General features: G+C 39.7%; 1 protein-coding gene across 1 annotated transcript in view; it reads right to left on the bottom strand.

The window, feature by feature from the left end:
• Window positions 1-1,138: 1,138 nt before the first annotated feature.
• Window positions 1,139-23,918, bottom strand: part of LOC115355797 (low density lipoprotein receptor adapter protein 1) — a 56,358-nt gene continuing 33,578 nt past the window's right edge. Inside the window, exons 4-9 of the mRNA XM_030046686.1 lie at window positions 14,742-14,856; window positions 14,200-14,272; window positions 13,093-13,179; window positions 10,176-10,303; window positions 8,549-8,583; window positions 1,139-2,252 (exon numbers count right to left, since the gene is read on the bottom strand). Of these exons, the coding sequence (XP_029902546.1) occupies window positions 2,147-2,252; window positions 8,549-8,583; window positions 10,176-10,303; window positions 13,093-13,179; window positions 14,200-14,272; window positions 14,742-14,856 (544 nt within the window). The 3' untranslated portion in view covers window positions 1,139-2,146. The remainder of the gene's footprint in view (window positions 2,253-8,548; window positions 8,584-10,175; window positions 10,304-13,092; window positions 13,180-14,199; window positions 14,273-14,741; window positions 14,857-23,918) is intronic.

Genomic DNA, 23,918 nt, shown 5'->3' with positions numbered 1-23,918 from the left:
CCATACAGAATAAAGCAGAGTAAAAATTCAACTGTGGTGGCATTGTGGGGAAAGCAGGTACTTGGCATCATAATATGTGGTCAAGAGAGGAAAATGTGATTATGAATCGATTGCATCAGTCATTCTAAAATCATTTAGCCTTCCAATTGACATAACAAGTGAATACGGACTTGAGAGTAAGATATTTCTGTGACTTTACAATTGTATGTGGTGGTTACTATGCACAAAAATGCCTACTGTGTAAAAAATAAAGCAATTCCTGCAGTAATAAAATCCACATACAATTAAAGTTTGTACTAATCATGTAATCTAATGCAAAACATCCAGGCATCTACATCTTCACATCTACAAATCGGGATTGACAAGTGATAAATCATCCATTTCAAAAACAACTGTACGAAGCCCTGATTCTATTCAGACGGTATTCTACTTAATTTAAAATAATCTAATGTACATACATTAATTACACACCTTTGACATTGAAAAAATACAGCATATGGAAATAGGTTTCTTTACTCTAATAGTTTCGGCCTTGCCATACATACATACATAGAGCACATTGTCCTCACAACCCAAAATGATCATTATTCTCCGACCCTGACAACATTAGTTTTATGTACAGAGAGTGGATGAAGAGCTGGGCAAAACTGTGTAAAAATATCTTTCGGTTATGATAGTCACATTTGACATAACTGATAGTTAGATGAGAAATGAAAGCTGACACTGTCATATTCAGCCATTTCTGCTCTGATATGAGATATGTTTTTTTTTTTCTTCTTTCTTGTTTACATAACCAACAAAACTTCTTTTCTTAGGACTATACAACATTTTTGATGGATATCCTGATATCCTGATATCTCCAGTCTTGAAATTAAAGGGAATGGATAGGGGATAGGGGATGGGTCAGTACAAGTATTATACATTTTGAATGACCCATGTTTCTTGCAGTAATATGGTTTGTTTGTCTATATTTAGATGGAATAATTCAAACCATGGCAAGATTTTTATAATCATATGAAGAGGGATATATCACCTTTAATGGTAAAAGTAACTGCTACCTGTTAAGTCAGTTCGAAAGTGGTAAGTGAAAGTTAGACCTACAGCATTGCTATAGAGCAAAAGTAGAGCAAAAATAAAGCAAATCTTAGATCTATAAAATACTGGTTTAAAGATTTATACACTCTTTTCCATTCTGTGTAGAATCCCATTATAATGCATGCTTCTTTTAGAAGCTTGTCATTATTTTCCAGGTCTGATTCTCACTTTTATGATACTATGCTTATGCTACTGCACATGAAACACTGACACAAAGGAAAAGGAGCAGACATGAAGAGAAAAAGCCACAGTAACGTCAAACTGTTGATTTACAGTCATGTGCTGCTTTGTTCGCCATATAAAACAGGTGCGATCAAGAGGATAAAATGAGTGTATAATTCATCAAATACCACTGAAGAAGAATCACGCCAGGCTCTGCTGCAACGCCTGGACCGCTTCCAGTGCCACTTCAGATGACAGCTGCTACTCCACTGAGCAGACTACAAAGTTACAGAGCCTTTGCACTTTCACAAAGCACTGAGAGAGGAGTATATACAAATTTCAGAATTTTTCATAGGGTGGTGGATGTTTGTTTATCTCATCTAACTTCTAGTTGTGCAAATGGACACTTTATTTGCTTGGTGTGTTTTTTGCAAATTTACCCCCCAAAAAAAAAAAAAAAAAAAATCCAACTGTGATATTCATCATTAGTGTCTTCTGTGGGTACTCAGCTGTAAAGGAGTTTATTATGTCTAAAAAAAAAAAAACTGTTTGTGCAGAGCAAATTTTTATTTACCTGGAGGTGGCCAGTTGTATGGATTGGCTATGTATGTTGTGTACGGTAGGAGATGGCTGGAGATGGCTGTTTACATTGAGTGCAGTATGCTTTGACTGACAGGCCGATTCACAGATCAGGGAAGTCCTTTTGGCTTGTTTGCGGCAACTGCAGAATGTTAAGCAGGTAGTCTTCTGCTTCAGGTGGTGCACCAGGGACCATGAGAAGTTGTGCTGTCTTTTAAGCTGGTCTAGGGTGTTGTAGTGTGTTGTGGTAATTGGATTGTGGCGGTTTACACTTGTGATGCTGTGCGTTGAGTAGCTATTGTTGGGTGTTTTATTCTGAGTCACTGCTGCTTATAGACAAAACCTCTTCAAGGGAGACCTCCTGGGGACTCAGAGCTGCATTGTCAGAGACTGGTTCGGAGCGGGACTCGGCCAGTCTGTGTGTGTGAGAGAGAAAAAAGAATGCGAGAGGGAAAAAGAGAGAGAAAAAAACATAATATCAGCCATCAGAGACAGAAAATATTTATTCACAGCATATTGTCAAGAGGGTTGACAGAGGATGCACAAAGGTCAATAAAAGCAAAAAGAAGAAAAAGAAGAAAGGGGAGAATGAGCGAGAGCAAGTGAGGATGTTTCTTTGAGTGATGGAATGACAATGAGCTGGGGAGGCAGGCAAATCTGCAGAGTGCAATGTGGAGTGGAAACTTGCCAAGATGACCGTCACTGGCAGACAGTCGGTAACAGAGTCCGGCATACAAGCAATGGTCACTGTCAGAGGCAAATGATCACTTGAGCAGAAAGGGAGGGGAACTCTTAACAACACATGGATCGATTTGTATATCCATTTCTAATGCGCAAAACCACGGGGCACACAGGGGGGCACGAGAAATGGAAGGCCAACTGTATGAACAAATGGTAGGAGTACCATGGTTACAACGGACAGATGAATGACCAAAGGACTAGCATAACTTATGTATAGTTACTGGAATGAACTGAATGATCAAAGCTACAGCTGATGCTCCTCCAATAAGTTTTCAACAGCGCAAAAACACACATGTATGGTACTGCACAGGAATGATGGGTATTCCAAACTGTTCTCATGCTAGATGCAGCATCAAGCATACACTGTAAGGAATCAGTATACCTCTCACATCACTTACCAGTGTCCATGTCCTCTACCTCCATGTTGCTGTTTTGCCAGGTAGAAGACAGAAGAAATCATGACTACACCACTATATGATGAAAACTGATAAGTAGTTATGTCATAATATATCAGTATACTGAATATCAATCAGCACTTTATTATACTGCAAATTTGTGAAGCATCAGTGTAACAAAATTACAATAAAACGTAGTTGTGTGCCACTACTCATTACTATAACAATATAAAGCACTGGCCACAGGGGGCAATGTAACTCCACCTCCTGAGGTGCTTGCGCTACGTTCCAAAATGGCTAATCCACAGCTTGGGTTGTTTTGAGAAAGGAAAAGCAAAGTAATGTCTGATCCCTCTTTGGATTTTTTTTTAATGCACATGTAAACAAAGCAAAAACAATTTGGTCTCATTCTTTTGTTACAATCACATAAATAATATGACAAGGATATTCTACAAGTTTTTGTTGGTCCACAGCCAGAACATTTAGATTTTAAAATATGCCAGTATATAAATGCCTGAGAAAACAAACAAGACACAGCCCAGAACTATGCCCTCACATAGTGTGAGTTCAAGTGCTACACAAGCTAGAAGAGCCAGGGGTCTGTGCCTCCCGGGCCACATCCCTAACAATGTTTACTTGTTGCCACTAGGGGGCTCTACTATGTTTTTTTTTTTCTGAAAAATGTCAGTATAAATGAGTAATTCAGTGAGTAACATATACCTAACAAATGGCAATGGCAGCTGTTTTGCCTACTCCCTAAATAAATTATCAACATCTGTCATCTGTGCCCCTCCATGCCTAAATAATATTTTTAAGACAAGCAAACTAAAAAAAAAAACATGAATTCACCACATTTTAGATGAGGCTGAATTATTTAAGCACATGTGCGTACCAGAGGGCCAAGCCGCTGGTGAGAAAATAGTTACTTTGACTGGTCACCACTTACAGTATCTGAGGAGTTATATCTTAAATCCAACTCAAACTATTTAAATAAAACCCATTTCAGTTGAATTTAACCTGATGAGGGTGTGGTGCAGAAGTCATTTTCACTGGGAAGGCTGCATTTTTTGGAATCGAGAAACTACAGCAGACTTCCTAGTATTTGCACACCACGCAGCCCACGGGGCATCAATTATCCCGTAGCTCATAGGTTCTCATTTTACAAGCCAGAGACATCATCCATTAAGAAACAATTTAGCCACAATCTTAAAAACCAAAGGCTTCATTTCTGTGCTGCCAATGGGAGAAAACTGAATTGTATCATGTGGTTACAAAATGTACCCCAGAAGTCATTTTCACTGGGAAGGCTGCATTTTTTGGAATCGAGAAACTACAGCAGACTTCCTAGTATTTGCACACCACGCAGCCCACGGGGCATCAATTATCCCGTAGCTCATAGGTTCTCATTTTACAAGCCAGAGACATCATCCATTAAGAAACAATTTAGCCACAATCTTAAAAACCAAAGGCTTCATTTCTGTGCTGCCAATGGGAGAAAACTGAATTGTATCATGTGGTTACAAAATGTACCCCGGTAATTGAGACATCGAGTGCATATACAAGCCAACATACACATTTCTGTCAGAATGTGTCCACACTTAGGCTGTGAGTGGTAAGCCCTTACTGCCCATAACTGTAGGAAGTGAGCCCCCACCTTTCAAATCCACTTACTCGAGTTCTCTTCCTAAGAGCTACATTCTAGTGTTGGGCCACAAGATCCACCTGTACGCCACCGTCAGTTTGCCCTTATTCTATGAAAGCTGCTTTGGTGGGATCAACTGCAGTTCAAAATAACTAAAATAAAATAAAATAAAATTAATTTAAATAAATAAATAAATAAATAATAAAGTGGGCCCATCTCCCCATCAGTCCTAGTAATTGATTGTGGTCTTTAAGAGGCTGTGCTGTTTTCAATAAAGCACAGAGAACAAGCAACTAAACTTAATAAAAGACAAAACTGCCTCTTAAATTTGTCACTGATACATAGCCTTTATGTGTGTGTGTGTGGAATGTGTGAGGAATTTTAGCACAATAGCTGGTAAGGAAATTGCCCAAGATGCTGTAAACTGTCATCCTGATTCAAACCAATCAAATTTCACTCTTTCAAAATCATTTCTAGAGACCACCATCTTTGAGCTGCAGGTGTGGCTACAGTAAATGAGGCCTGATCTACTTATAGCATTTAACTTTGTCTGGGTCATACAAAGGTGTGAGACAGTGGACACTGACATCTCTTTTATAACCAGCTTGTTTTTTCATTTATCCATCTAGGCCCTGCACAGCTGTGGGAAGTAGTCTGTCAGCCCCAGGGTCTCCTCCCTGTAGACCACAGTGGGAAGATGCCTGGGTGGCAGCCTCACTGAGCAACTGAAACATACTTGTTTCCAGGAGTCAGTGTGGAGAAGTAGTGGCTCCCCTCCCATATCACTATGCTCCTCACCCTGTCACAAAGGAGTGAGCCTCAGCTACCTGTACCTCCAATCTTCTTTTGGTCACTATCCAAAGCTCAGACATAAGTGAGCATCAAAACAAAGACCCTGTGTCTCTACTGTCCACCAATGCTCAGTATATCCACATTCCTGCGGCAACAGCACTTAATCGATCTCACTTTACCCTCAGTCATGAATAAGAAACCTTAACACCTCCACTTGCAGTAGTTGTTCAGTAAACTATGATCTCAAGTCTGGAAGTGCTGACACTTATCCGGACCATGGCAAACTCAGCAGCAGACTCACCCAGCTGAATCCAATCGAAACTCACACTTCAGTGAGGCCAAAAGAATTACATCATCTGCAAACTGCAAAAATACCACCACAATGTTACCAAACTGGAGACTGTCCGGTCCCAGTTGCACCCTGATATTCTTGCTAAAATAAGAAAATTGACAAAGAGCATCTTTGTCAAAAGCCAGTGCCCAGACTGAACAAGCTAGACTTTAAGGAGGGGCATCCTAGAGAATGGCATTTTCTAGTATTTAGTATACTTTAGTGTTCCATTTTGCAATAGTGACTGCCCAGGAAACCCATTCATTACTACCAGGCATTTAGATTTTCTCCAGGGTCTACACAGACATTGAGCTGAAGTGAAAGTGAAATGTGCATTTCAAGGTAGATGTGCTGCACTATGAAATATTGTTTGTTGTTTAATAATTAATTAAAGACATAATTGTGTTAAGTTGCCAAGACGTTAGGATGGTAAGAATGTGAACACAACTCTGAATGTACAAGGGCTGTACAACTCCAAACGGTGTCCCTATTAAGTTTAAGGTCAAGTATATTTAGAGCCCTTAATCACGGTGGACATTCTCAAAGGGCTTTACAGACTCACAGTTTATGGGAAGAAAAAACACCCCTGACCTAAATTTCCATGTCAGGCAAGAAAAAACTTCAAAAACAACCCAAAAAAGGAGCAGAGAGAGAGAGGGGGACTTCTTCCAGGTCAGTCAGGAGTGCAATGGGTGCCCAATGTGCAACTATTAGCTCAAATCACATCCAGGCACTCCATACTCATACAGTGCCTCCTGGAGGATATCTCAGGAAACATAATAGCCACATTTTCTAAATCTCCAAATGTAGGGAGCATTACCTAACGACCACTAGGGCACTGTGTATTCAAACATGAGAACCAATCAAAAACAATGCTCTGAATCTGATGGAGTACTGCCAAATTGATGGCCACTAAATGGCAGAAATACTGACAGCTCCTTGCTGTCCCATGCAGTTGGTGTCACAGAGGATGAGGTTTCCACAGGTTGATTCTCTGATAGTCAGAACATCCCCTGTGATTCCTTTTTGTAATGGGACTACCACCCCTGTCTGCCGACCCAAAGGCAATTTTTACAGAATTAATGCAACATTGAAGACAGGTGTCATCCACGACACCTCAATTACTACCTCAGTGACCTCTGCCGAGGAAATCGGATCATACCCTCCAGAATCCTCAAGCACTGCCTCTAAGCTAGAGGATATGTCTGTCAGATTTGGTTTTGGACTTCCTCGCTGTAGTCTTCTTTCCACCTTCCAACAATTTCCGACTGATGTCCTGCCTTCCCCTCCCGAGTCTCTGAACTCCCTCCACACGCCCCAGCAGTTTCCACATGGACACTATAATTCTCATCTTCCCGTACTCCTCCTCCATTTACCCATTTGCTTTAACCAAAATGTTCCATCCTCCAACACCGCATGCAGATCTATTAGCCGTGGGCCACTACAACTTAATGAGCTGCCATCTCTCTAATGTGAGGAGGCCCCCTTCCTCCGTTTGCTGTCCTCCATTTATGGAAGGATAATGCAGCTCTGCAGGACGCACATGTGCATTAGCTGATTATATGAGGAACCATGCAGAGTGCTTGGTGTGTATTTGTGTTTTTTTTTCCTTTCCAAAGAGACTCACTGGACTGTATAACCTGTATTTCCTGTACTTTGTCAGGTGGGTCTATGTCTGAATGTGTGTATGCAAGTATGTAAGAGTCTGTGCATATGTGTCTGTATGTACAGTGTCACAGGTGTTTTTCATCATGCGCATGACATCAACAATGTGTGCATCAAAATGTATGCGTTTATGCTTTTCATATGTATTGTACATAACAGCGCACATACAATACACATATAAATCTGCATGAGCATTAATGCTAAGGAATTAAAGTGTTTGTACTTAACATCTGCCTGGCACGAGCTAATAGATCAAATCACCTAACCAGCTAACTGAAATCTCCTTTTATGTTGCTCTAATTAGAGCAAAATACTGCTTACCTCTCAAACAGCCTCAGATTATTCAACAATGGTTTGCAAGATATCAGGGATTTAGAAACACCTAATTGATGTCATTTACCATGTGCACAGTTGCTTCTCACAACAGAGCCCTCCAAGCCTACTTGGCTTGGAGGGCTGGGAACAAAAATATCAAACACTTCAGAATCAGCCTCTTACCATGCACTTTTCTCTCTTCTTTATATAAAGTATAACATTTTTCTAATACATTTTTGTTTTTTTATTGCAACCACTAGTGTGTGGCAACGAAAGCTGTGTTCAGCATCATTAACAAATACCACAGACCGAGAATCAAAAAACAGCCTGCAACCTTGTGACCAATTATTTTCCCGCAATTCATCTTCCAACTCAGGAGACTGCCTTAGATGTAGTATCTTTTTGTGTGAGCTAAGCTGTTGTATACTGTATGATATGCGCACCTGTGTGTCAGTAAAATGCATATGGAACTGTGCATATGTAAGGATCAGTGGAAATGTAGTGGAAATGTAATAATTGATGAGATTTCCAGAGGTTACTGACAGCTGGCTATGACCCTAAGCACAAGTATAATCTTCTAAAATTCCTCTATAATATCCTCTATAATATCCAGAGTCTATTTGATTTTTAGAGATTGCAGGATAAAACATTGTTTCACTCTATTTTCTTCCTCAAGGCTACATTTAAGAATTGAGTGTGCAAGGACAATATCATCTCCATCCATATTACATGTACATCTTCCTGGAAGGGACAGGTATCTGTATTTGAAGTATGTTATGACCTTGACTGTATTTAATGTTAAAGCCCACTTGCAGTCCATGCCCACATTACCTTGAGAATGCGTCATCGAGCCCATCCTCCATATCCTGTTGAGACATTACAATATGAGTCAATACAGCCATAAATTACTGTAAACTGTAACCATACTTCAGGGTTACATCAGTGTTCTCAGTACCCTGTGCATCTCCACTACGTCAGCCATTTGTCATATCCCATTTGAGCCAATAGACAAGCAAATGGATTATTGAGCCATGCCATTATATATTGCAGATGGGATATTTTTGATGAAGACATCTTTTATCATTGTTACATCAGTACTCATATCAGTATACATATGTCCATTATTACATGATGTGGGCAGTATTTTGGAATCGTACAGGGTGTCTGGAAAGTCTGGAAACATACTAGTAGGTAATACGAAATACTCTTGCTGTTGATAGCCTGCTGATATGAATAAATCTAATGAATTGCATCGAATGAATTTCCCGCAGTGTAAAGTTACACAGGGATCTTTATTAGATTTTATCGAATTTAGAGCAAAGGTGAAAGGACTATCAACTCTACAACTGAGTCAATAGCCAGAGGAAAGTGTTTTTCTAATCAAGTTGAGCTGGACTAGCTGATGAGATCAGCCTTAATCAGACCATGAGTCCTCCTCATGAGGGGGAAAATCCATCAGTGGAGGTATTTATGAAAGCCCAGAGGTGAAATGAGTCTGTAGGAATACCATTCTGAGGGATATGGTGTCACCTAGTGTTGAAAGGCTGTGAGTGAAAGGAACAGAGTTATGTCCCTATGCAACGGCACACTTTCAATAAAATGACAATTTAATGTAATAGTGTGTATAATTGTAAAGGAAACAGTTAATCTTAACAGAGCTTTCAGCTGAACAAAAATACAAAATGACAACAGACTTCTTTTATTGTCATCACTTATGCTGGATGGCATTTTTAACTACTACAATTTCATCTTAGGAGAAGGGAAAATCTTAGAATGAATAATTGGGCATGCACTGTTATTATGTTACTGTAATACATGTGTGATGGATTTTTACAATTTTTGTTGAGTTTATTATCTATTTAGTTTGATCCATTGCCTTGGCTGAAACTTTGAACTGAACATTACCTTGTTGCTTCCAATTTCCAAGATCTTTCCAAAATGCAGAGACTTGCATTTGTTTTCATCTGTGAACAATATCTGTAACGTCGGTAATGTCAGTGCTGTTGCGCTGACTTGCTTCAACACTGCTCCAGGTAATGAACGTCAAATGACAGAAAGAAATGGTCTCAAACTGCTAGTGTTTCCATTTTTGTCAAGGGAATGTGCTTCAACAGTTGTTGATGCAGAAAATGCAGAATTGACATCAGCCACACTCTCATAACACCAGGGCCTTTTGACAAATTTCTGCACATACCGACACAAATGCAGAGAGACATTATTTAAATGCAATTGTATGCCACATTTTTATTGCTTTGTATTTAGTAAACACTGGGAGGCAAACACAGCCCAGTAATCAATAATGGATCTGGAAATGGCAAACAGAAAGATGTTGCACAAGGAGGTATATCAATAATTGCCACATATCACAGCTAACCTGTCACTAGACCACAAAAAGGCCAGAACCATAATTCAGATTGTGGTAGAAACCCTAAGTTTTGAGACAGAGGGTGTGACCTACCCAGGAGTCATGTTTGATTGGCCGCCTGCGAGTGGGGTTGCTGCGGGGTGAGGGAGAGCTGAGCGAGGCAGAGAAGAGGGGCCTCCGGAGCTTCTCCTCCATCCCGTTAGGTTTGTGTGTCTCTGGATCTGAGAGAAATGGCAGATGTGGGTGCGAGGAGTGACAAGAGAAGAGGGTAAAATGTTGGAGGGAGAGAGGCAGACACAGGGAGGGGAGAGGGTGAAGAGAGACGCAGACACAGAGCCAGACATGAAGAAGAGGAAAAGCAAAGCACAGACAGACACAAGGTTAGGAAGGTTGAGTTTGTGCGTGGGAGCAACAGAAGAGCGAGGGGAGGAGCGGCATGTCATCTCTCCATCCCTTTGACTCTTGCAGAAGTGAGACATCAACTCAAGCCTGTGGCATTCACAGTTTTGTCTGGAGCAGACAGAATTTAAATCATCCCCCCAGAAAACTTTCATGTTTCTTTCTACGCCGATTTACTCCCGAGGTCCTTGAAGCTTTCATATCAGATTTTCTCTCTCTGTCCTCAGGCTGCTACCACTGGGAGCAGAGCAACTTTAATTGGACAAAGCTGAGAAAGCCAGGTCTTAAATAATGACAAACTGATCCTCAGTGAATGGCTGATTGGTTGATTAAGTCTCATTGTGCACACAGTTTGACCCCCTGAGGAATGGAAAACTTTCTGACCTTTACTGTAAATGTCGAGGTCATCGATAGTTTGCATAATCCACAGCTCCCTTGCATGACTGATGAGCGGCGTATAATTAGGAGATTCGCGCTCAGCGTGTGAGGACAGGTTGACGTCGGTGGGATTCGTGCACAGTGTCCACCTACAAGGTTACATGTCTGTTCTCATGCACTCCGACTAAAAGGTAAAGTCTTGATGCGAGTATTTCAGCGCTGTCACTAGAATCTCCAAGGGTTGGGAAGATTACAAAATTAGGGTGTGTATTATTCTACTTTAATAATCCAAAAGGTAAATTGACAGTTCATCCAGATGTGCACCTTCTAATTTGAACAGTTACTGTCCTCACTATTTCAGGGTAGGGAAACTCAACCAATTTTTTGTGCATAATTTCACATCCAAAAGCCAAGAAAGAAAACTGTGCAAGGTCACAAGTGATCCAATAAGTTTTTTTTTTTTTTCTTTCTGCAAGTCTCGGTAATCTGATTGGTGTCTTATTACAGTGACTGCCACATATTACAGTTGCCAATTTCCTTATAATTGAATCACTGTAATCTTGTAAATCAGGAGCAATCTGGTCCTGCCCAGCTCTTTACACTCAAAGTACTTAGAAGTCTTAGAGGATAATAAAACCTCAGTATTTTCAAGCGCATTAAAATTATAGCATAAACCTCTGTATCAACAAAGACATGTAGCTAATATTAAATACTGAATGACCTCTGAGTCCATTTAACTGTGTGCTCTCATCCTTGCACTTCCTTACTGTATCTTTAAAAAAAAAAAAAAAACAGGGTTTGAATTTCTCAGTTCACTTTTAGAGGGAAAGTATAAGATCACAAACATAATTGTAATAATTATCATGTGTTTTCTATGGAATCCAAATATGACCTTTTTCCCAGCAGCCATTTGGACATGACAGGTGTTCCTAACATTAATTGAGGTTCAGAGTACTGCTGTCACGATTTCAGATTTTCACTACATGATTAGCATGGCCGAAAGAATTCATGATAAGGATATCATCACAATATCTATAGAAAATTGAATTAATGATATATAATCATGGAACAGCCTCTCCCTCGAGGTCAGGCCGACAAATTCACTTCCTGTTTTCAAGTCCCAGTTAAAAACAAGTACCTTTTCTTGCTGGCTTTTCTGTCTTAGATATATTTTCTATTTGATCATTGTATTCAGTATTAATGACTTTTATTAATCTGCTCCGATGGCATAATTTGAATTTTGATTTGATCACTGATTTTGTTTTTAACGTCGGTTTTTATTGCTAAACTTGTTTTTAACATGATTTTATTTCACTCCAAGGTCTTTGTTTTTCATTTAATATTGTGCAACTTGTTTTAATTTTAATGTACTAACTTGTTTTAATATTTGGCAAATGTTTTATCTGTCTGACACTGTGCAGCACTTTGGGCTATGCTTTGTTATATTTAAATGTGCTATAAACTAACTTATGACTTAATAATAATGCTACCAGCCAAGTTCATCTTTAACTTTTGTCTATTGTGTGTTTTGTCTCTTTTTTGGCAAATTAATTATTTATTCTGTATTCGGATCCCCGTTACCTTCCTGAAAGTGGCTGCTAATCTCCCTGGGGTCCCACGCGAAAACAGCAACAACAAAAACATGCAATAATTCAAATCACACTGCATCACTAACACAAAAAGACAAAAACAAGCCAAATCAGCCAAAGAGGAGTAAACAAGTACAATAACTTTACATATGATAACAACAAATATATAACAACAAAAAGCAAAACATTACAACAAAATTAAGTCAAAAATTCTGAGATAGAAAAACCCCAATAATATCAATAAGACGCTTTTCTTTTAGTAAAGTTTTAAAAGAAAAACTATTTTTAGTCTGTCTGATATTAATTACACTCACAATGTGTGAAGGGAGGTGAAGAAAGAGTCTGTGACCAAGTCAGGTGTGAGGATTATTTACATGTAATTATCATATACTTACTATTAACATGATATAAATATTTCATTTTTTAAATATCACGGTTATCGTTAATGCTGATGTATCGCGACAGCCCTGCTTCAGAGCCAAGGCCCTGCTGTTGCTCCTGCTGGCTCGCTGGGCGGCTCGGCTACACTGACATGCAGCAGAGCCTTCATTAATGTCAGCAGTAACACCTGTGTTTACCTGCTCGTTCATGTCAGAGTGGCTGCTGTGACCAACATGAGACCAATGAAACACACACGGCTCTACCTGCTGAAACACACTGGCTGTCTGCTGTCTCTGTCTGCCCGTCGCCTGCCGCACACGAACAGCAGGTCCTGGCCTTCTTGCTTTTGTCTAGAACCAGAGAGAAGACATGTGTTGTTGTTGTTGGTGTCGTTTTAAATGACTGAACTTGAAGCAGGCTAGGGCACATTAATATTTGGAAATTTCAAGGTAAGACAGGTTAAATACACTACATGGACAAAAGTATTGGACCACCTCCACATTCCACCTACAGGAGCTTTTCTGACCTCCCATTCTAAATCCATAGGCATTAATATGGAGTTGGTCCCCCTTTGCAGTTAGAACAGCTCCCAGACTTTGGAGTGTGTCTGTGGCAATTTTTTCCCGTTCATCCAGAAGAGCATTTGTGAGCTCAGACACTGATGTTGGACCAGAGGGTCTGGCTCACAGTCTCTGTTCTAGTTCATCCCAAAGGTGTTGGATGGGGTTGAGGTTGGGGCTCTGTGAGGGCCAGTCAAGTTCTTCCACACCAAACTCAGCCAGCCACATCTTTATGGAGCTGCTCTGTGCACTGGGGCTCAGTCATGCTGGGACAGAAAAGGGCCTTCCTTCCCCAAACTGGTCCCACAAAGCTGGAAGCAGACTTAGTCCAAAATATCTCGGTGAGCTGAAGTATTAAGATTTCCCTTCACTGGAACTGAGGGGCCGAGACCGAGCCCACTTTTACGCACTATGAGCCTCGGCGCTCGGTGACCCCGCTCAGTAACTTTACGTGGTGCTGCCCCCTGGTGGCCGAGTCGCTGTGGTTCCTAAACACTTCCACTTTGCAATAATCCCACTTCCAGCTGATGCTGGAATATCTAGGAGGGAAGAAACTTCACCAGCTGACTTGTTGCAGCGGTGGCTTCCTATTACATTACTATTACAGCACCATGCTGGAACTCAGTGAGTTTAGAAAGAGGCACTCTTACATAAATGTTTGTAAAGACAGACTGCATAGCTAGCTGCTGGATTTTATACACCTGTGGCAATAGGACATCTGAATGGTGTTGGTGAGTCCCAATATTTTCGTCCATATATTGTACATGTATGATATATAAAACATTCCTTAACTTTATATATTAAACTCACCTTCCTGAGCAATCTCCCACAGATCTAGCGCTACTTTAAAGGCCTGGGCTACAGTTAATGTCACAGCCTGAGCCTGTGGATGAAAGAATATATAACACATTACCCATTATACAATATAATGAACAATAATAATAATGATATTTGTTGGTCAGACATTATGTGAAGTTATGTTTTGTTTCTATGTGTTACCATGATTCATTTCACTGGCAGATTTATGGATTTAAAAAAAAAATACATATTTTTAACTTATCAACGTATTTTTCAAAAAGGACCAGATTTTTAAAGACACATACACAGAAACCCCATAACAAAACAGATGGTAAGAAAATGTGGGACTATTATCGGAATGCCACAAGATGGAGCCACACACCATCTACAATGATGCTACTCTCTGCATGTTGAGGGAAGCCCTCCATTGTAATTCAGTAAAATTAATCCCCAGCAAATATAACCCCCCGACCTGTTAAAATCTAATGCATCCCATGTATTAGAGTAAACAGAGCCACAACAAATCAGGGAAGTCTCGGCTGTCACACACTTACAATCTTCTTCTTTTGGCAGAGAAATGCGTGGCACTCCAAAGTTTCATTGAACTGACTCTGAGAAACATAGGCAAAGACCTTATCCTGAGTTTTGTCCGCTGTGCAGTAGGAGATTCTGGAAGAGAGGAGAAGCAAGAAGCACAACTATTCACTCCAGTTTATCAAAACAATCATTCCACCTTACATTTCTGCATTTACAATAATAAACAACCAGTTTTAGTGTACAGAAATTCTTAAGCAAAACTATTTAGTTGTTTTCCAAATGGCACAGCATTTACACACTGAGCCTGAGCTCATATATCAAGGTATGATACAGCAGATATATCTCCATTATGATCACAGTGGAGATATATCTCCATTATGGTGGTACCTTTGTCGGAGTGCCCAACCTCTTGAATATGCATAAGCGAGCCAATCACAGCATGATGAGAGCGGTAGCTATGAATATTATGTTGATTAAGTCTCACAGCTGGGTTTGGTGGGACAGGACAAAAATGAGCAGCGGTGAAATTCATGAGAGATGCTTCAGGCTGGGACAGAGCTCTTCAGTGCTGCATTTTAGGCTAAAATTGAACGCAGATATTACATTTCCTTGTGGATTCCCTTCTGTGACTAAGCTGTGCACCTATCAGAAAATGCACCTAAATTTAGTCATTGCTTCCAGATTTTCCATGTGAGGCTCAGATGGCTCCTTTTCATCGCAGTAGTCGGTGACAGTATTGAATCTGAAGGCTCTATCATTTCTTATATGGGAGTCTCTGAGGCACCTTTACAGTTTGCAAATATATGATGACATCATCTCATAGTAGCACCAGATACAGTCTCTCAGCTGTTATACATAGTTACAAATAGGAAAAAGATGAGCAGAAACATGAAATATATACAATTTGGAGATATAAGGAAATGCTAATTTGCTGGTATGGTCTTAAGTCGTTTCAAAGTTAGAAAAAACATAATTTTTTCCCTATTGTACAACAATGGCACATTCATATTTTGTATGTGCTGGTTGCAGAACTTCACTGAAGCTCTATATATTGAAATATTGAAAGAGAATCCATCATTGTTTTATGGCTGCAGCATCACATCTAATAGAAAACATCTGGATGTTGTGTGCATTGTTTTTACACCTGGAATTCAGCAGGATGTGTTTGGGCTCTTTGGAAACTGTGGGATATCCACTAGAATGCAGAATTCACTTCTGTGCGTCTGAGCAAAGCTGAGCTGCATAGCAAAGACAAATCCATGCACTGGCCAGCAGAGTTGAAGAGGTTAAATTGTTCGGAGGAAAATAAAAGTGTGAAGGGTTGCCCGCATTAAGATAGACAGTGTTCCATTATTCATGTACCAACATAGTACAGTGTTGCTCTAATAGTGCATAATATATCAGATGTGAATTAAATAAAAGCTAGTATGACAGAGCAAGCTGTAAATAATCAATCAGAAAAGTAATGTGCTGTTGATGAATTCATTGTGGTTAACCGTGTAACCTATTCTGCAGAGGGTTTTGCCATTTAGTCGGTTTGTGAGAACATTTACAACTACGGAAAGGAAGGTGAAATCGGTTCTAGAAAACGTTTTCATTTTTGAAGTAACCTCCCCATCACTCACTTCCATAATATACTGCAACTTCTTATCAAGCAAATGAATAAATTCCGCCGTGGTGTCTAGGTATATTTTGTTGACTTATCTGGATTCCTACAGCCAGTGGGAAATGGAAAATCTAGGAAAAAAACAAAAAAATTATCTCCACAGTGCCTATATTGCACTTGAGACCTCATTCCCAATAGTCACACTGAATCTCTGCTGGATCTAATATCTGGCTTTCAAGAAATCCAATTGTCTGCAAATCCACTGACAGCCATGGCTCGTGGTTTTCAATGACTATCTAAAACCAATCTAGACAAAGCCCACCAAGCCATTTGCTCTCCTGTGACAGCTTGTATGTGTCCACTGAGCTGAGGAGCACAAAACCAATGGATTTGTTTTGTTGTGTCTCATGCAGCCTGTTGGAAGCAGTATCGATCTCAGGCACCTTTCATGCAGAGTGCCTCTCTGAGGTTGCTTCCCAGATAGGCACTGTGCCTCACATTTGCTATTTTCATGTGTCTGTAAATGAGCCACAGTGAGTGTTGCACTTGACCTTTTTCACTGCATACTCTAGGACACAGACGTGTTATTTTCAACACTAGAACTGCAGACTTTGTCATGCTGCCTTAAAACCGCCAAGAGGTCATTTTTAGCCCTTTTGAAGGCATTTTCCAGAGAATAATTTACTGTATTTCAGGTCTGCTTCTGTGATTGGTCATCTAGGAGGTCCCCTAGCCAATCCTATCTATCTGATAGATCCTTATAGTGATTTTAAAAATGAGTCAGGCCCACTTATTTCTAAAACCTCCCACTCTTTTGCACTCTAATAGAGTGAAAGGGAATACCACACAGAGATGAAATCGGTGCATTAGCAGTATTGCAAAAATCAAGAATAATATCCTAGTTCACAAAGTGACAGGATATATATATATATATATATATATATATACATATATATACATTTGGAGGTAGCTTTCGTTTTCTTCTGTCCATTAGCTTTTTGTATTCATTGGTCCTGTGCTAAATTCAGATAACTGAGAAAAAATAGCTGTGGCTTCCATTTTTTCCGGTTGCTCTGGTTACCCAATATTTCCGACCAAAGCACTTGAACATCAATCAAGTTGTTCGCATGAGTTGAGATGTCAGAAATACAAGCTTCAGACATTGCACAAGGCAGAAAGAGACAAATTAGATCCAGCAATTTATAGGCTATTGTCCAAAAAGTTTTAGGTTTAGCTACCACTATATATAAATATATTTCCTGTATATTACACTTTTTTAGGAAAACTTAGACTAAGAAGTACAGGGGTTTTATTAAAAAAAAAAAAAAAAAAAAAGCTGCATGCAGTCGAGATGATGGATGGGGTAAAAATGACCTTCTGGTTATAAGTAGCTTAGATTTATAGACTTAGTAAATAAACACCAAATATATTTTTCAGATTTTGATGTATTCAGGGAAACCTGTGGTGGAGCTTGATTTCTATTCAAGCAACATTATAGGCTCTACTGTTAGGCTAAGTTATTTTTCTCTGAACATAACACATCAAAGCATCTCATCTCAATTACAGGTGCCCTGATACATATAATCATCAGAGTGGGAGACAGTGAATTGGTAATAGTGAATTATCTTTGAGTCTGGTGGGACTGCCGTCAGTGCTGTGTGGCTCGGTTTATAATATGCCCATTGCTACTGTAACTTGTAAACTGCATACCAAAGGGATCCGGAGAGGGAAGCCATTCATGTGGTGCCTGACTTCAAAAGAGGCCCTAAAAATGAAGTAATTTATTCTATCAAACAACAAGCATGAAATAAGCAGCCCTTACATCACTGCTGGCTTGCACCACTGATGCGTGACCCACATAGCAATGCCCAGGACACCCAGCTCTGTTCCCCCTCTCCTCTGTGCGCTGACATATTGTTTATATTTGGGGCTTAATTGCAGAAAAAAGAGGAGGGAAAAAGTTGTATGGGATGGCCTATTTAAGTTGAGAAAACATATGTGATGCATTAACATGATATACTGTATTTAGCTAGTTTTTTTTAAATAAGAGGAATAGTGATGTTAATATTCATATGACATGCTTTAATATAGTATATATAATATAGTAATATTGCTGCTAAATAAATCAGTAAAGGAGTAGCAGTTGTAGTACAGCAATTCACAGACAGATAGATATTTAGTTTTTTCTGTCATTCACTTTGCATAAGGGATGTCTATTTATCTCACTTGTTGCAAATGTGTTGCCAGTAGGCTAAATGCAGATATTGCCATAAAGTTTTTGATTTGTTTTCATTTTGCAACATGGCATTGTAAATGCAGGTCCTGTCCTAAAATTGTTCTCCCATAATTCAGTGATCAATGTCAATATGTCCAGTTTTGTGCCTCTATGGAAGCGGATTACTGTGGGCCAACATGGAAATAAAAAAAAAATAAAATAAAATAAAAAAATTGAGATCTGAGATTGACCTCAAAATTCTGAGATTAATCTCAGTCAGAACTCTTTTTTGTTGCCCTAATCGTCTTCCATAGATGAAGACTGTGATGAAACAGTGCCTGGAGATCAGCAGACTCATCTGACTCGGTATAACAGTACAGGCTTTGACTCCAGTTTAGACCCTTGATGAATTTTAAAAACGCCTTCCATCAGAAAATGGTGTTCGGCTTGTTACTATTACATGTTTGTGTCAACAGTTGTAGTTTATAGCATTGCCCAAATAATCAATATAAATAGTATAAGTATAAAAAGTACAAGTCTGTTTGGTAACTATGCACAAATATGTGATTCAACAAAAATCTGAAACTCTAATGTTACCATTTAGCAGTGTGACTGCTATATTTTTGCTGGGCTCTGGTGTTGAAGGTGTCTAAAATAAAATCGCTGAAGCCTGCAGGTCTGTCTTGTCTTTCTATATTGTCTATGACAAGAGTACATGGAAGACGTGACAGTAAAATAAATTTTAAAAAGCCTCAACACAATGACCTCGTGGACATTCATTCACACTATGAATATGAATTTATAATACAGAGCAATATGGGTCACGGGGAAAATTGGTCATTATAAAATGGCAACCATGTGAGAAAAATGTGACTCTTACAATATGCTCATCTCATTGGAGTGAATCTACTTTTGATTTGATCCTTTTGGCACGGACACACATGCTGCTTAAACAAAGGTCTGCATACATTATGTATTCCACAGAATGAAAGTGACAGCCCCACTTGCATGTGTGTGCATGTATGAATCTATATACATCAAACCATATTCTATAGACATTTATTATTTTACCATCATACTACACACAGATGACTTATATCCAAAGTGTGTAGGGATTTAGAAAACCCTCATTTGTATGGATTTCACACTCACTCTGAAGTAAATTAGTATCAAAAAGTTATGAAACCTCAAATTCTGAACTTGATTGACTTAATTAGCACTTCAGCAAAGAAAAACAACAAACAGCAAAAAAATCATTCACTGGCAAATAACATTATCGATTTTCCACTAAGTCTGAACAACAGAGGTCCAGCTGTCATACTGCATCAAGCCTCAAATGAGGGCCTCTGTGAACTGCACGCCTTTGATCCTCACACCATGTGGAGCAACAATGCTAGGTTAGGGAGAGCGAGTGAGTAAGTGGAGGTATTGAAATATTTATATTATAGAAACTGAATGCAACTCTTTCCCTCTAAGCCCCAATATCTCTGTAACAAAGGTATAAGCTGCCAAACACAGGTAAGCTGCATAAAAAGGACAACGCACATTTTACTCACTTTTCTTTTGGATTCCTTTCTGCATAAAAGCCATTAATACAACTAAACCTTTTGCTTTTGCCCCAGGTTAGCAGCTGTCAAAAGCATTACTGAGATTTCTGAGCATCTTCCAAAAAAATTAAATTCATCAAATGCATTGTCAAAGCATATGTCAGATATGACGGTGTATTAGGGCCATTGTAGGGGGGAAAATAATTATGGAGCCGGGTGAGAGAGAGTAATTATCTGAGAAAAAAACTCAGATTAACGTCATAAATTTACAAGAAAAAATTTTCAAAATACTTTGATATGATATGATATGATACATTTTAGCCCAGAGTCGCAATATTGTTTTCTTCTGAATCAGCCCAAGTCACAGCAACGTCTCTTCAAAGTCCAGATGCTGATGAAAAGATTGTGACTCTGGGCTCAAATCACCAGGATTTCCTTCTGACTGAATCCCACAGTAGAGGAAAAAAACTGTTTTCTGTGTGTTTTTCTCATAAATTTGTGTCTTTATCATCTCAGAATTTCCAAGTTTTTTCTCATAAATTTGTGGTGTTGTTTCCATAAATGTATCGCTATAATGTCAGAGTATATACAAGTTGTTTTTTTTTTTTTTTTCTTGTAAATTTACAAATTTAATCTCAAAGGTTCTATATCCCCCCCTCCCCGGCTCCGTTTTTTTTTTTTTTTTCTACCTACAATGGCCCTAATGAGCCATTGTATTCAGGGACAAGCTCGCTACATACATGTCACAAACCTGATATAAACTTGTGTCAGAGCCAGGCGCATTATTATATCCAATTGTCAGGTGTCCAAGGTGTCAGTCATTGTTTCATCATTAGGCTCTCCCTGTCTGACCGGAGTGTTATAGTGATTGGTATGCTTCTCAATCGCTGATGGCTCCTTTCTGAATATGAATCAGTAGCAGCAGTCCAGATGGTGGCTCAACACCCGCACACCATTCTCCTCATCAGGAGATGGTATAATCATAAGACCTCCTCCCAGTTATATGCATGTCCCTCATTATTTAGAATGCTAAATACAATAGGCAAATACAATGGCATGTTGTAAGCAAATGCATATTAGGCTGTAAATCTGGTATGAATAACTTTTCAGTGTGCGCCAGGTCTAAACATTCATGTACTGTACATATGCCTTTCAATACAGCCACTGTTGCACTGTGCCATGGCCTCGTTAATCAACCTGACGTATTGATTTACACTACAGATGAATCCACTCCAGGCTAAGTCTATTTATGACTGGGGCTGAGTGAAATAATATGAAATGTTGCACCGATATTGTGATATAAGCCTGTATCATCTGGGATCATAATACCTCGTTATGGCACAAGTGATCATTTCCTGGTTTTAAAGGCTGTATTACAGTAATAGGATGCAATTTTCTGAATGCAAGCAGTTGGAGCTGTTCAAATATTTGCCTCGACCTGCTTGCTCATCATCTCTAGGGCAGGAACTAGCAAATATTTCAATTGTTGATTTTTTTTAAATTAATGGATTAATCATTTCATCTATAAAATGTTAAAACTAGTGACAATGCCTATCACAAGTTCCCAAAGTGATGCCGTCACATGGCCTGCGAAGCCCTCCTTGCTGTCGTAGATTAATGACATTTGCATTCAACGCATTGCATACTTAATATTGTGTAATTGACTCAAGTAATTATGGAATTATTGAAGTAAAATGAGGTGCATTTTAATTGAGTAATCTAAAATGGGTATCCCCTAAACTTAAAATAGTGGTGATTAACAGCCTTTGGTAACATGTTTGACTGGAGACATGAATGAAGATGCTGAGATAATATTGAAAATTTCTCCACAAGCCACGGTGAATTCCTCCAAAGTTTATGTCTCTCCTTTTGTGGCTGGTCAGTGTTTTCCAAGAGCTTGCTGTAGCTGAGCAGTAACCAGTTGTTTCAAGTCTCTTTCTTGGTAGAAAAAAAAAACAAAAAAACATCAAAGCTCTTCTGTACTTGGTATTATCTAAGACAGCAGGCAGACACAAACTATTACAAGACACACCTGCTAATGTCAGGGGATCAACTCAAGGAAACTCCAACTACAACTGTAACACTGTCTGGCAAGGTGCCTCAACACCTGCTCATTGGCATGGTGTATCTGTCATCAACCTCAATCTGAATTTAATTTGATCCTGCTGAGGTGTGCTGGAAAGCCTGTAATCAAGAAGTTCACGGCTGTTGAATTTGATCAAAAATTGTTCAGAGGTCAAACCAGGTCGACATCACCTTTGAAAATGTGTCTTATTGCAGAATGCAGTTTTTATTGCATTGGATTGTGTGTAAATTTTTGTGGGTGGGATCAGGGGGTCAGGTTAAGGTGACACGCACAGCATTTCCAATGCAATGCACAATGCATAACGCCTTCTTATTTGTTTTCAAGCCCACGCTAAGCTTCCCCTGAGGGACAAAGCCTGGGTTCAAGTGTGAAAACACAATTTAAGCTATAAGGATACACACTTACACACACATTCAACTGTGAGGTGCATACTTAAATGCTCATATGCATGCAGCCACAGTCACTTCCATCCATGCACGGCCACATGTGCATAGACAGGCGCATAGAGACATTTCTACCGTGAGTCTGTATCTCATCATATTCCATTCTCACTCTTCTGTTATGCACAATATCTACACTGTGTGATATGAGCCTTTTCTTGTCTGTCTCCTTTCTCTCACCCCTCGCTTGCTTTTTTGGCAAATGAGCGGATCATGTGCTACAACAATAACAGATAAAAAAAGCAAGAGGAGGAGGGGTGATGAGAATCAGTCCTCAGTCAACCCAGGCTCTGGCTATGGCCCTAAAATCCTCCCTGTAATGGTACATGGAGGCATCAGCCAAAACGAAGCTGGAGTTTTAAAGTGGGCAATTAGTTGCGGGTATTCCTGCGTTTAGAGCGCTGGTTATCTTGGTGTGAATAGAAAAGAGAGATTTCTTTGTAGACAGGAGAGGTGGAAGGGGTTGGGAGAGGAGGGGAAGATGAGAGGAAGAGAGAAGGAGATCAAAGCCGAGGATGATTCCCCTGGCCCGTGGTCTGCTACTGCTGATAAGGTGGATCAGAGGGGAGCATGGACCTATGAGTGCACACGCACAGACAGAAGATGCGCCTGAATATCTCCTCTGTCCAACCGCAACCCCCCCCCCACCAACACACACACACACACACACACACACACACACACACACACACACACTCTTTCTCTCTGTCAGTCTGCTCTGTAACTATAGGCCAGCCGTATGATGTTTCAACTATAATCCTCAACGACACCAGTGCCGATCTATATTACAGGATCCCATCCAGAGAGAAGGAGCCTGCCAAACAACATCACAAATCCACACTCTCTTCACTCGAGATGCTAACTCTGAGGTTTGAATAAAATCGAGCACGATGCTGAAAAATGGTTAGCTAAAGAGACAGTTGCATTCAGCCCCAGCAAACTCCCGCTCCCCATTATCGGCCTCCAAGTGAGCTGATCAAACACGAGACTAACAACAGCTAAGAGCAAAGAACTGCTTAGTCTAATCATGCACAGGAGCGCACGCAATGGGTAGAGAAGAAACTGACCCAGATAGAAGATATGTGTTTACTAGCTGAGTCTACAGCTCTCTATAAGATGAAGCAACGTATTTATTTCATGACTCATTTTGAGGTTAAGTGGTGTTTTTAACCACTTGAATAGTATTACTTTGATTACAGAATGGGTCATTCAACCCCTTGAACTCAAATTTTCCCTTAAATTTGCCCTTAAGTAGCTTCAAGGCTATAGAAAGTCCCTACTGTACAACAATGTCAGATAC

The sequence above is a fragment of the Myripristis murdjan genome, chromosome 24, assembly GCF_902150065.1.
Source record: "Myripristis murdjan chromosome 24, fMyrMur1.1, whole genome shotgun sequence".
In the NCBI taxonomy this organism is placed as follows: domain Eukaryota; kingdom Metazoa; phylum Chordata; class Actinopteri; order Holocentriformes; family Holocentridae; genus Myripristis; species Myripristis murdjan.
Note: the sequence above shows the minus strand (reverse complement) of the source record. Positions and strands in the feature narration are given on the sequence as shown.